Source organism: Diplotaxodon limnothrissa, linkage group LG19, assembly GCF_057381915.1.
Source record: "Diplotaxodon limnothrissa isolate DT_005_m linkage group LG19, D_limnothrissa_male_GT1.1, whole genome shotgun sequence".
Lineage (NCBI taxonomy): Eukaryota > Metazoa > Chordata > Actinopteri > Cichliformes > Cichlidae > Diplotaxodon > Diplotaxodon limnothrissa.
The window spans coordinates 31,411,025-31,423,540 of NC_140614.1; the positions used below are offsets into that span (position 1 = coordinate 31,411,025).

The 12,516-nt window shown below is 40.4% G+C and overlaps 2 protein-coding genes across 3 annotated transcripts in view; one reads left to right on the plus strand and one right to left on the minus strand.

Moving 5' to 3' along the window:
• Positions 1 to 1,095: 1,095 nt before the first annotated feature.
• Positions 1,096 to 4,403, minus strand: erg28 (ergosterol biosynthesis 28 homolog). 2 transcript variants are annotated; one of them, XM_085343311.1, is made up of 5 exons: positions 4,353 to 4,403; positions 3,943 to 4,080; positions 2,385 to 2,475; positions 2,177 to 2,295; positions 1,096 to 2,060 (listed from the first exon to the last, which is right to left on the minus strand). In XM_085343311.1, exons 2-5 carry the CDS (start codon positions 4,073 to 4,075, stop codon positions 1,972 to 1,974), a joined length of 432 nt encoding a protein of 143 aa, XP_085199437.1. In that variant the 5' UTR covers positions 4,076 to 4,080; positions 4,353 to 4,403; the 3' UTR covers positions 1,096 to 1,971. The 2 variants fall into 2 exon arrangements, with proteins under 2 accessions (XP_085199437.1, XP_085199438.1); XM_085343312.1 differs by having other exon boundaries at positions 3,943 to 4,097; positions 4,353 to 4,378.
• Positions 4,108 to 12,516, plus strand: part of ttll5 (tubulin tyrosine ligase-like family, member 5) — a 62,707-nt gene continuing 54,298 nt past the window's right edge. Inside the window, exons 1-7 of the mRNA XM_085343313.1 lie at positions 4,108 to 4,152; positions 5,921 to 6,060; positions 9,261 to 9,367; positions 9,474 to 9,556; positions 10,339 to 10,445; positions 10,659 to 10,789; positions 10,923 to 11,005. Of these exons, the coding sequence (XP_085199439.1) occupies positions 6,002 to 6,060; positions 9,261 to 9,367; positions 9,474 to 9,556; positions 10,339 to 10,445; positions 10,659 to 10,789; positions 10,923 to 11,005 (570 nt within the window). The 5' untranslated portion in view covers positions 4,108 to 4,152; positions 5,921 to 6,001. The remainder of the gene's footprint in view (positions 4,153 to 5,920; positions 6,061 to 9,260; positions 9,368 to 9,473; positions 9,557 to 10,338; positions 10,446 to 10,658; positions 10,790 to 10,922; positions 11,006 to 12,516) is intronic.

Genomic DNA, 12,516 nt, shown 5'->3' on the forward strand with positions numbered 1-12,516 from the left:
ACAATGGGAGATTGCGACTAATCAGATCTACTGCCCTTGTCATTTTGCACACTTTTTATGTGTACTTTTTACTTTTGGTACTGTAGAATTATACAAACAGGCGACAAATCGAAGGGAAATCCATCAGAAATATGTCTTGGGTGTTGGGCCAATACATGCCAGAGTCGGAGTAATGCAGCTCAGTTCTTGTGGAAAATATTACCTAATTTTGTGTGAATAATTGTAGTGGCAAGCAAACATAAGATGGCCAAAATCTCCTCTTTATGGTCAATGTGGTTAAATTCTGATGACTTTAAAGGCTTAACACATCTTATTTTTTATAGTCATTAAGTGTCCCAAGTGTCCAACAGATGTGGCCTGATCTGAGCACCACTTTGCACAGTTGTGCACCGATCCTGAGTGGACCTAAACAGTGCCAATCAAATGCCCTCCACCTGTTAGAGCCCAGGGTCAAAGGCTCAAGTGGTTTAGTGTTTTCCTTCGTTTTGTTGCCTGTGTGTATTTTATGCTGTGTAACCAGTAGTTGTACAAATTTTTACTTCAGGTATTTTTAGGAAGTTGTCTCGAAATGTTGATATTTAATTAGGACTTTTATGTGTCTGTGAGAGGTTCTAGTTAATCTTAGTCTTAGGCACTTTAAAGTGCTGTGAATTTTCCACACCCTTAGAGTTTTTGCTATTTTGGCATGATGTGTAGTTGATCCAGTCAATAAGGAAAAAATGAAACTGCAATACAAACTATGGGATTTTGAACACTGTACCAAAAACAGAAACTAAATTAAGAACAAATCTATATATTTATAGATAAATAAGCCCTAGCTAAATGTGTCTGTGTATTTTTGTATTTCACCACAATGTGGCCATGTTTAAATCAGGAGATTTATGCTTTCTTTAACCCAAATATGAGAACAGAACAAAACTGGGATTTCAGTCTTTAGCACAAACCGTGCAAAAACACAATTACACCTTGAAGGACACTTCAAACAAAGGACTACAAGACTACAAAATACTATTGCCACAATTATTACAGCAATAAAAAGCATAAAAAATCAAGATATTTTTAAAAATTAAGTTTTATACAAAGTTATTTGTGCATAAATTTCCAGGATGTACAAATCTTTCACAGCACACAACAAACATCAAACCAACCTCTGCTGTATGATTTTTCTAATGAGGTGCGTGGTTTTCTTCTGCGTAGCCTTCCGACATCTTTGGTACATCTGGGCTTGCTTTGATTGAAAGACTAGAAAACTGTACTTTCTATGCTCTGGTGCAATAAAACAATCATGGTGACGAGAAAATGTGTACTGTGGTTCTGTTTCTACGGTCAGTCAGCGGCACCATAGCAAAACCGAGACTGAGAAAGAATACGCTATCTGTGCTGTTAAGACAACATAAAACTCCAGATATTGCTCTTTTAAATATGAAATTATTACAAATTCTAAAGCAGCACACATTGACCACTGTATTGTAAGATATACACCAATCGATCACAACATTAAAACCACCTGCCTAATCTGCTGTGTTCCTCTTGTGCTGCTAAAACAGCTCTGATTCCTCATGAAGGCAGGGTCTTTGAGGATGTGCTGATTGGGAGCATGACAGCAGCAGTTGTCCCCAAAGATCAGCCTTGCTGGGGCACATCCTACAAAGGCTCATTTGGATTAGGGACTACTAGCGTCTTCCTGTGTTTGAGCACATCATCAACTGCAGTCGTGGACCAGGAATCCCAGGTCCCGACGTTTCCCAGCAGAATATTGCAGTTTCACAAGATAATGTTATTTATTTGACCTGTGAGGGGTTTTAATGTCATGGCTGATCTGTGTAAATGTAAATAATGTCACAGTAGAAAGTGAATTTACATCAGTATATCCTGTTCTTCAAGGCAAGAAGCAGCACACGAGGACCAGTTCACAGAAGGCTGGTGGAGGTGGATTCAGTTCAACAACAGGAAACTCCAGATTGCTGGGACTCAGTTATGCTTTTTCTGTCGCGCTCCAACTTCCTCCTGTGTTTCTGGAAAACACTGGAATCCAATGAGCATTCCTATGATGGAAAAACCTGCAAAAACACAGTGATGTACTTTTAACTGTGTATTCCAGTGTGTTGTGATTTAACTTAAGACGTCCTGATGGGGAGTCCAACAGAGGTTATTATCACTATTATTCATTACTCACTAGCCACAATGAGAGGGGCCATGACTCCGATAGTCAGCGGTGCAGTTTTATAGATAAAAGCCTCAGATAGGAAGTGGCCCAATGCCAGGACAAACGTCCATAAGGTGATGTGATACAGCCTGCAAGAGCCAGGGTTACACAGTGAATAACCCATAGACTTCCACCAGAAATGAGTTTTTATGGTGCAGGAAACAACACGATGGCTTACGTTCTATTCTGGATATCAATGGCACAGGCACAGCGAATGATCGATGACAGCAGCGTCCAAATACCAAAGGTTCGAGCTTGGAGACCATTTACTGAGAAATTAAATAAATACAGATACAATATATCATGATAGAGAGCATCCATTATTAGTTGAGAACAATGCAGGAGGGTTTCTTGGAGCATTTCTTTCTTTCTTTTTTTTTAACCTTTTGAGCAGGTTTAGCTGAGGACATTGATTTATTATCTAATTCTAAGATCCTATACACTAACCAGACACTTTATTAGTTACACCATGCTTGTACCAGGTTGGACCTTGTTACGTTTTCAGAACTGCCGTAATTCTTTCACAGCATCCCAAACGTGTTTTATTGGATTGACTTCTGGTGACTACAGAGGCCATTTGAGCTCAGTGAACTCACTGACATGTTTGAGACCAGTTTGAGATGATCTGAACATATCCAGTAGATGGGTACACTTATGTAATCATGGCCACAACAATACTCAGTCAGGTCGTGGAATTTAGCACTCAGTTAGTGCTAAGGGGCTCAGAGTGTCCCCCCCAAAATACCCCACATCATTACACCATCGCCACAAGCCTGAAAATTTGGATTTTGGATGGATTTATACTTTGATGTTGTTTTACAACAAATTCTGACCCTATCATTTGAATGTCAAAGTAGAAAATGAGACCACCAAACATTTTTCTGGTCTTCAGTTGTCCATTTTAGCTGATCCCTTGTTACCTCAGTTTCCTGTTCTTAGCTGGCAGTGGTAGCATCTGCTGCAGTCTTTTGCTGCTTCAAGGGTCCACATATTGTACTGAGTTGTTGCCACATGTTTAGGTGGTGAGATAGCAGTTGAACAGGTATACCTAATAAAGCGTCCAGTGAACGTAGAGCGGTGTCTGGTTTGTTATGCCACCTGTAAGTGCATTTTTCTGGAAATGTGCCGCAGTACAGAAGTTTTCTGCAATACTACTTACTATGGTGAAGATTATAAAAAAACAAGATTTTAATGCCCTAAATTACTATGGTTTATTCAAGTTTTTAATACAAAGTAAGAAAAGAAATTCAATATTGTGATTTCACAGGATTAGAATTATTGTTGCAGTCCAGATCAATGGGAATAACAGCAGCTAACAGCAGCTTATAAAAGGCAACATAATACTACAAAGGCTACAAGGGCTAATAATTATTATAAATGAATGCTTTCAAACTAAGTATATATTTTCCAATCTAAAGTGAAGTCTTGCTAATAACTACTACTATTGGTTTGGCTCCTATTAGGGAGAAATGGCCTTGTATATTCTGATTATGATTAATAAAACATTTATACGTGCTCTATATAGACTCTGCACGCCAGTGATATGCAGGCTAATAGGTAATTAGTTGATGATCATCACGTGCATTTTAACATAAAGTGTTGCTTGGTATTCGAAGCGTGTGGTGTTTGCCTAATTTATACTAATACTAGAGTCACAAACTAATAATCACGTTACTTTTAAGGTTGTCAGGTTGCACATTCCACTTCTGTCAGAAAACAAAATCCAGTTTTCTCACCAAACTCTGGCATGCCTGTGTAGAGCTTTTCGGACAGAAAACTGTGATCTCTGAAACTCTGCACGGTGTTTCCCATCGCGATGACGGACACCATCACCAGCCAGCTCCGCAGGACGTTCAGAAAGCGACTCATCTCTTCTGTGTGGAAGAAGCACCTATCAGAGAGGAAAACTGCCGGTTCACTGCAGGACACACCACTCCGAACTACAGGTCAGTACAAACCCCGGTTATATAACATTAGCATTGGACGGAAGAATAGATGTATTTCTATTTCATGTCTAACATAAGACATTAGCTGGCAATACATCAGTAACTCATATGACATAACAAGCTAACCCTGGATTAAGCAGGTTTATACAATTAGCTAGCCTATTATACTTTAAAACATCACGAGTACGTCATGTATTTACCTGACTGCGCCTGTCAAACTATCATATTCCCGACAAAACAGGAGTATACTGGCGCTATAAAAAGTGGGACTGAAGCCAACCGAGTGGCGAGTCTTTCAATCTTGGCTCGTGGGGTTAACCAATAAGAGCGCTTAAAATGGCTCCTGTTAATCGTACCATGATTGTGATTGGTGATTTCAGGCGTTAGGGTTCCGCCTATTTTCCCCTCTAACCAATCTACATATAGCAATCCTGTCGCGTGTGGACAGTGCTAGACTGCGTCCAAACAAAGAGTAGCTGTAGAGCAAGAGAATTATGCAGGTGACGTGCCTCTACGAGCAAGGCTTGCCACTTGGCAGCCACCTTTGTAACGTTTCCGAGCACTTATTCCGAATCTAAATCCCAATTAATTATATTATTAGGTAATTGTGAACATGAAAAACTGCATCTATAGAAAGACCTATGAAATAATGCAAAAGACGTTCGAATTTTGACTCAACTAATCTACGACTAAACACGGTCTAAAATACGATTTTAACAAGCATTTATCCACTGGAAGTATATATACATTCTCTCACAATCTTAATTCAATACTCTTTGAAAGCCATGCATTTCTTTTATATAAAAATAGATGTAGATTTGAGGGGTCCCAGTATTTTGGAAAATGCTTTAAAAAAGTTATAAAATATTATAAATGTTATTAAACATTAAGGCACACCAGCTCACTGTGCAGCAACTGAAGCAACACAACAATATCAAAATATAAAGAACATATGAAGGAAATCGCTCTTTGTAATATTTCTATTGAAATGTTTTTGCCTATTTATTTTAAATGTACGGGCAGTTCAAAGTTTCGTCACGTGGATCAATATTGTCGCGCGCATGCGCCTTTCTCTGTTGCTATCCACTTGTTGTAGTTACAGGAAGATTAACGGCGATTGCTGGACTTGGCGATACCAACTAGCTTACTGTTAGCAGCCTCCACAGAAATTCAAGGCAAGTTTTTGTGGTCCGGGTATAGTGGTTAACTCATTTGCCTTGCATGTGAAAGGTTCCCGGTTCGTTTCCGGGAGGAAACAAACCCACCCTCAGAGTGTTATAAGCTAATGTACTCTCAAGTGCTGGTCCCAGCCCAAAGGAAGGGCATCCGCGCGTAATAGTCAAAATACGCGGATCTATTTGCTGTGGCGATCCCTTGGGAAATAAGCGAGCAGGCGAAAGTACCTTCTTTCTGTTGCTGTATGTATTTGTACTTCATTATAAAAACCTCAGTGGTGTCAAATTAAGCAGACTTTGCGTAGTTGACAACGCGTGCAGGCATAAAAGTAACGCTTTATTTAGCAGTTTGGTTTTGTCTTAACCATAGACTGTCTATAACGTGTTAAGATGATTTCACTGCCACAGCAGGCAGACTTAGAAAGCAGCAGCGGTTCTCAGGTGAGAGCATGCTAACTGTAAATCACTGTAGGACGCTGTTAGTGTTGCAGTCTTCGTGTTAAGCTGTCGTGGAGCAGAGTGTTATTAATACATCGGCGTTTTTATGAGATCATCTTAGAAGTGACTGTTGTGTTTTCCCTTGGATGTTGCAGATGCCAGGGTAAACACTAGATACCGGTACTTGGTCCCACGAAGATTTCTCCGGGCAGATCGTACCCCCCTTTGCAGTGAAAATGCCAGCCGTGATCCGTGATAAAGAGGACTCTGAATCCTCCTCAGAAGACGAGCAAGAGTAAGTACAAGTTAGCAGTTCATATTAATATGTCTGCTGCAGAATAAAGGACAGCCTGTGATCTAAACAGAGTCAAGGTCAGAGGTTATAGAAGCACCTGGGATTATCTGCTTTATATCACAAATAAAACAAGCTGCCTCAAATCTGTCTTTTCTCATTTAAAGAAAAAAGCAACAACTCTCTCAATCAATGCTATTGGTGCCTTTGTTTTGAGTATTTTGTCCTTCAAGAGGAGCTACTGTTGCTTGTTTGCAGACACACTGGAGAAGAGTAGGATATTGCTCACAGTCCCTGCAATCCCTGTGGGACTTGGCAAGTCAGTTAACTTCTTAGCCTACTGATCCTCTTGGCATACTGCATAAGATTTCCAAATAATACATCTTGTAATATGACATTATGGTGAACTAAAAGCATTGTTCATTTTCTCTCTCATTGCAAGTTACCAAATCAATTTAAGGTGAAATGTAATCGGTGAGGGATTACAGAAGATGTCCTGAGCTCTGTTTAATCATTTATGTCAAGATACATGCAAACAAAATGACACCTTCAGGTGTCTTTCATTCTGTATAATTGATGACTGTCATTTAGACAAATGAGTATATATCCCTCTGCTGTGGATGCACCAGCTGGTCTTTGCTTTCTTGTCTCGGTCTAATAATTCCCTCTTAAGCCGTGCTTAGTCATACCTTTCTGGGTTCCTCTGTATCTGCTTTTAGGCTCCATCTCCTAAATTAGTTTGGATTGCTTAGAGTTAGCATTTAACCTTCAGGCTACCAACGCTGCATTTATTGACATGGCAGTAATTATACATTGAGATGCTACAACATGGTTGTTCAAAAATATCTACCCCATAAACACATCTCAGTTCCATTGCAAGAGTAATATTGCAGTAGTTTTTTTTAAACAACTGCTGTCTGCAATTTTTTACTTGCACACAAAAAGTCTTGACACCATGAAAGAAGTGTTGACCTTCCTCAAAAACACAAAAGGAAAGTCACCATGACTGTGATAAAAGGACAGTACTGTTTTGGTGCGAAAATGAGAAATAGGTGCCGCGGTTTACTGAAACAGCAAACACACAAGGTAATATAGTATATAAAGCAAAAACAAAGTTTTTACAATTCTAAAGAGCTTGAAAGTCATATTTTGTTTGACCGCCTTTATTCTTCAGCACAGCCTGAACTCTCTTGGGCAAGTTCCGGGCATCTTGAAGGACTTTCAAAGCTCTTCTTTGGATGCCTTCTGTTCTGTTCTCTGTCAAGATGATCCCACACTGCTTCAATAATGTTGAGGTCCAGGCTCTGGTGAGACTGATAGTGTTCCACTGTGGGTTTTTTAATCCAGGTATACTTGTACTGCCTTGGCATTGTATGCGGAATCATTGTCATGCTTAAAAATGAAACTGTTTGCAATGAGATGCTTTTCAGATAGTGTTGCATTGTAGAAGAAAATGTGAAACCACTTTTCTTTGTTTATAATTATATAAATAATCCACAACATCACTGGCTGAAATGTAGCCCCAAACCCTGACAGAGCCTTCAGTGTGTTTTACAGATGGCTAAAGACAAATTCTGGATTCACCACTCCGTAAGGCCTGTTGCTGTGCAGTTCTTTTGAATTTTGGCATTTTTCTGTCCTTTCTCCCTGTTTCTCTTCCTTAAGACTGGCTTTTTGACAGCCACCCTTCCACTTAAACCATTGCTAATGAGGGCTTGGTTTAGAGTAGCAGATCAACTGAAGAGCCAGATGCATCTCTCAGGTCGTGTGTCAGATTTGTACTTGTCCTATTCCTTAATGAACATTTCATCTGCTGTAGATAGTTTTTTTAGACCTGCCACATCTTTTTCTTCTTTAACTTGTCCAGTTTCCCTTTTAAGGACACACTGCGCATCTCGCTACACAAACAGTTCAGCTAATAGCTCTTTGGAAACAACACTGGTTCACGCCTTGAGTTTGGTGCCTTTTAATGCTTGCTTGTATTATAGTGAGCAAAATGCAAAGAAATTGTGTACCAGTTTTTCTTAAGTTCAATTTAAAATGGACAAAATAACAGGAGTATGCACAGTTTCACTTCTGGTAAGTAAGGTTGCACTCTTTGCCTTAATTACAGTGTATGCGGACCTTCATGCCACATGGGATGGCTACATGGTATAACATTACAGGCTGTCACAAAAGATGCACAGCACACATAAAGGCGAAACCATCCATTGGAAACCTACCATGGCAGAAACACAAGTCTACAGCACAGGCCTTTATTTCAACGTTTTGTTGAATTTAATAAAAACAGAAAAATCATAATCATGAGAATAAATGTTTTACAAAATGCACCCTGCACATGCTGATAGATGTCTGTCCAATAAGCCGTTCTATTTAAAATAAGATAAGATATACTTCATTTAGCCCATGTGCCAAAACATTAAAGACAACCTATAACAAGTTTAGATAAAGTACAATAATGCAGTAGACGTGGGACTGGAACCAAAATGTAATAGAAAAAAATGTCAGTTCCTCTTTGAATTTTACTGTTACAAATATCAACAATGCTTTAAAAGTACTAATATTGCACGATCATATTCAGAGATGATGGTGGTGATGTTAACACATTCTTCTGTATAAGATCTTAACATCTTGTGTGTATGCAGGTGTCTGGGTAGTCTCGGTGATGGCTTATGCTCATGATAAACAACAAGCTTAAATACTATCAAAAGACTCCTCTTAACAGTGAGCAACCCAGCCGTGTCAGTGCGATAATCTGCGATATTGTCTCACATACCTGGATACTTGAGCTAAGGGCAGCAGTTGCTTGCATGCCCCACCTCTCCCACTTGTCAAGGCTGGTCATACCTGATTGACTTCTACTCCATCATCATGTCACCTTATCTTATTTTGACCCCCTGATAAGCAGGCTGTGTCTGGTACTGTTAGACATTCTCGACTTTTACAAGGGTATTTGGAGTACTGTACATGGGTTTGTTATTGCCCAGCACCTCACAAAGCTCTGTGTGGTTCTGCCTCTATCTGCTTGACTGAAATAAACACCACGTCACGAGGCATTCCCGCAGCCTTAGGTAAGATGCCCATATAGGTCAGTTCATGTCATCCTGGAAGATTTTGGGCACTGAAATTCACCCCAAAGTGCATCTCTGAAACTTTGCTCCTGTTATTTTTATTAAGTGTCTGTATAATTTGTCACCCACTAGAGACCATCCCTGCATCTCATGGGGCAGCCTTAGCAAGACCATCCCGATTCTCCTGTTTTTCCCTGAAGCTGTTGTTTCAAAAGATGGAAGCATATCTTCTGTTGGAGGTACAGTGCAGAGTAATAAAAATGACATTTTGGGGGGAATAAAAATGTCATTTTGGAGCCTATAAAAGTTCAATGCTAAGAATATCTTGTTGTGCTTTTTGCACAGAACGATATAATATGGCCTTCAAGATTGTGCGCACAGAGAGCCGCCTGGTACGAGAAATACTCACCAATCACGGATTCCATGAGGTAATGTTCTCACTTAAATCGTACAACTTTAACAGATAATCTTGTAAAAATACATTGTTTTTCTTTTTTTCTTTCTTTTTTTTTTTGCGGCACATGCAATTGTAGGATACGCTTTACTGTAGGTCTGTTAATCTTCATTTGACTGCTGGTGACAAAGCCCGGGAATGCACCCATGGAAAAAAACAAAATGACCTCAAAAAGCATTAATCTGGTTTCACGAGGGCACACAATCCCCGTTATTGCTCTCTCCAAGCAGCTACAATTAATTCCCTTTTTATTTCATTTCAATGCTTCTCGACTGCTGCTAACCCATCATCAAAAGGCAGACGAGTGTCTACCGCAGCCCGGACAGAGCCAAACTTTAATAAGCCTTTATTGCGAACATCTGGCTCTCCACGGGACGCGGACAGAATGGCCATGTGAATCCCGCCTCCTAACAAATTGTTGGAAAAATACACAAATAAAGAGATAAAATAACATGACAGTGATGGAAATCTGTGAACTGGCCTTCCCTTTTGAGATCGTGTCAAAAGCGTAAGTCGTACAGTAGTTCGTGGGGTTAGTGATGGGGTAATGGTGGTGATGCTGGAGTCTGTTTCTTAGATTCAGCCGAGCAATCAAACGTGATGGACGTCAGAATACGATGCTTCTGTTGGTGGCTGGAAACTCTTGAGAGCTTACCCTTTTAATGATCCCTTTGCTGGTGTATTTTACTTTTTGTGCGCTAAATCAAAATCATTTCATCTGGCTTGTCTGCTCAGTTCAGTCTTGCTATTTTTCAGGTTCACCCAAACAGCAATGACTTCAACCTCATGTGGACAGGGTCTCACCTCAAGCCTTACGTACTACGCAGCCTTCAAGACTTCCAGAAGGTCAACCACTTTCCCAGGTATAATAGAGGTTTCAAATATAGAGTGTGTTTCCACTGTTTCCTCTGTTATAAATATCGCCGTATGAGGCAATGTGTTTGTTGGCTTTCGCTTGCAACGTGCGATTTATTTGGGACCGATGTCTTTATGAAGCATGAAGTGAATCATACCGTCAGGCCCAGGGTGTTCTGTAGCCGTTATGTGTTCCTATATTTGTTCTTCCACACGTCCAGATCGCACGAACTGACACGCAAAGACCGTCTCTATAAAAACATCCAGCGAATGCAACAGACTCATGGCTTCAAAAACTTCCACATTGTTCCTCAGACCTTTGTGCTTCCCGCCGAGTACCAGGAATTCTGCAGTAAGATACCACCCACACATAATCCTGTTCGTCTTAGAAGGGCTATATTTATGACATGTTTACAGTCATTTTGAATGACTGCAGTTCTCTGCGTTTCCTGCTTTCCTCTTCTTCTTTTCTTTCTTTTCCTCAGATTGCTTTGCCAAGGACAAGGGCCCGTGGATAATTAAACCAGTAGCATCTTCAAGAGGACGAGGTATCTACTTGGTTAGCAATGTGAGTTTATTTTATTCTTAGACTTCTGTGCCTTTTGATCCTTAAAATGTGAACACTTCACACTTTTCTCTCCTTTCATTTTCCCCTCTCCCCAACCGGTCACACCAGATGGCCACCCTCCCCTGAGTCTGCTGTCATGGCTGCCAAGTGCTTGTTCATAGCAGATAATTGGCTCCCTGGCCTTCTGTCTGTAGTGTTTTAGTCTTTTCCTTAACATATAATGTGTACTGTGGCTATTACACTGTTTTAAATGGCTCTGAGTCTAATTACATTTTTTAATTCTAAACTTCAGTTGTCAAAACCTTCAGAGGACTTCAGTGATATAATAAATATAATTTGACAGAAAAATACTTCTACAAATTCCACCTCATTGTTTGTTCCTGGTGCTTTGTGGCTACAAACCTGGGTGGTCATCGAGGAAAAAAGAAAGCAAATTAGTGGACTTTGTGTTGCAAGTATGCTGCCAACCTAGTGTTTTTGAAAGGTTAAGAGTAAACCTTAACCTTTAAGTAAAGTAATTTTGAGTCACGGTTATAGGTATTTTTCTTTCTTCCTTAATTCCCTGTGTAGTTTAGTCTTGGTATACTTGGTACTGCTGATCCCCAAGTTTGGAGGATGTCAACTATTACTTCTTTCCCACCTGTGTTTGAGCTTGGTGTGACTGCACTGGCGTGTGTTTGCAAAGATGGGGAAAGTTATTCCACATCGCTTTTATGTCGGACTAGTGTCGGATGTTGGAACTCGGAAGTGATGTCACTCCAGAGTTAGTGCATTCCAGTGCTAAAGTTGGAAAAGCGAGAACAAAAACAGGATTTGTTTTGATTCTTAGCGAGATAAAGCCATCCAGGGCCCTGTGCTTCGTACGTCGCTTACTACATCCAAGATTAAATGAAACATCCAAGACCAAATCATCGCGCTAACTCTGAGCTCGCTATTCCGGTTCCCCGAACACACCTGTTGTTGACGATTAGTATAGCTGGATGAAGTAATGTGAGATCACTGGGTGGCCCAACAGGGGCTACGCATCGATAGTAGAAACATTGATCGGCAACCCTTTGATTGGTCGGCGAAAATATCGAAGGAGCGCGCTCGGTATTTTTCGGCAGCAGAGCAAGAACTCTTGAGTGAGGGATTTCAGGAGTTTCAGAGTTTAATTAAAACGCAAGGGAACACTGCAAAGGCTGCAAAAGCAAGGAGAGAGGGCTGGCAGAAAGTTGCTGACAAATCAAACTCGTAAGTAATTCAATAATAACAATAATAATGGAGTGGATTTATATAGCGCTTTTCAAGGCACCCAAAGCGCTTTACAATGCCACTATTCATTCACTCTCACATTCACACACTGGTGGAGGCAGCTACGGTTGTAGCCACAGCTGCCCTGGGGCAGACTGACAGAAGCCAGGCTGCCATATTGCGCCATCGGCCCCTCTGGCCAACACCAGTAGGCGGTAGGGTAGATTTATCATATCACACCATATTATCCAATATTATATTACATTATATTATATTAT

Excerpts from the sequence above, each read along its gene's own strand:
- erg28 (XM_085343311.1), bottom strand. The coding sequence starts at position 4,075 with ATGAGTCGCTTTCTGAACGTCCTGCGGAGCTGGCTGGTGATGGTGTCC. Across the intron at positions 2,476-3,942 it reads CACAGGCATGCCAGAGTTTG|TAAATGGTCTCCAAGCTCGA; the intron begins GTGAGAAAACTG and ends TTAATTTCTCAG. Across the intron at positions 2,296-2,384 it reads ATTGATATCCAGAATAGAAC|GCTGTATCACATCACCTTAT; the intron begins GTAAGCCATCGT and ends TGGCTCTTGCAG.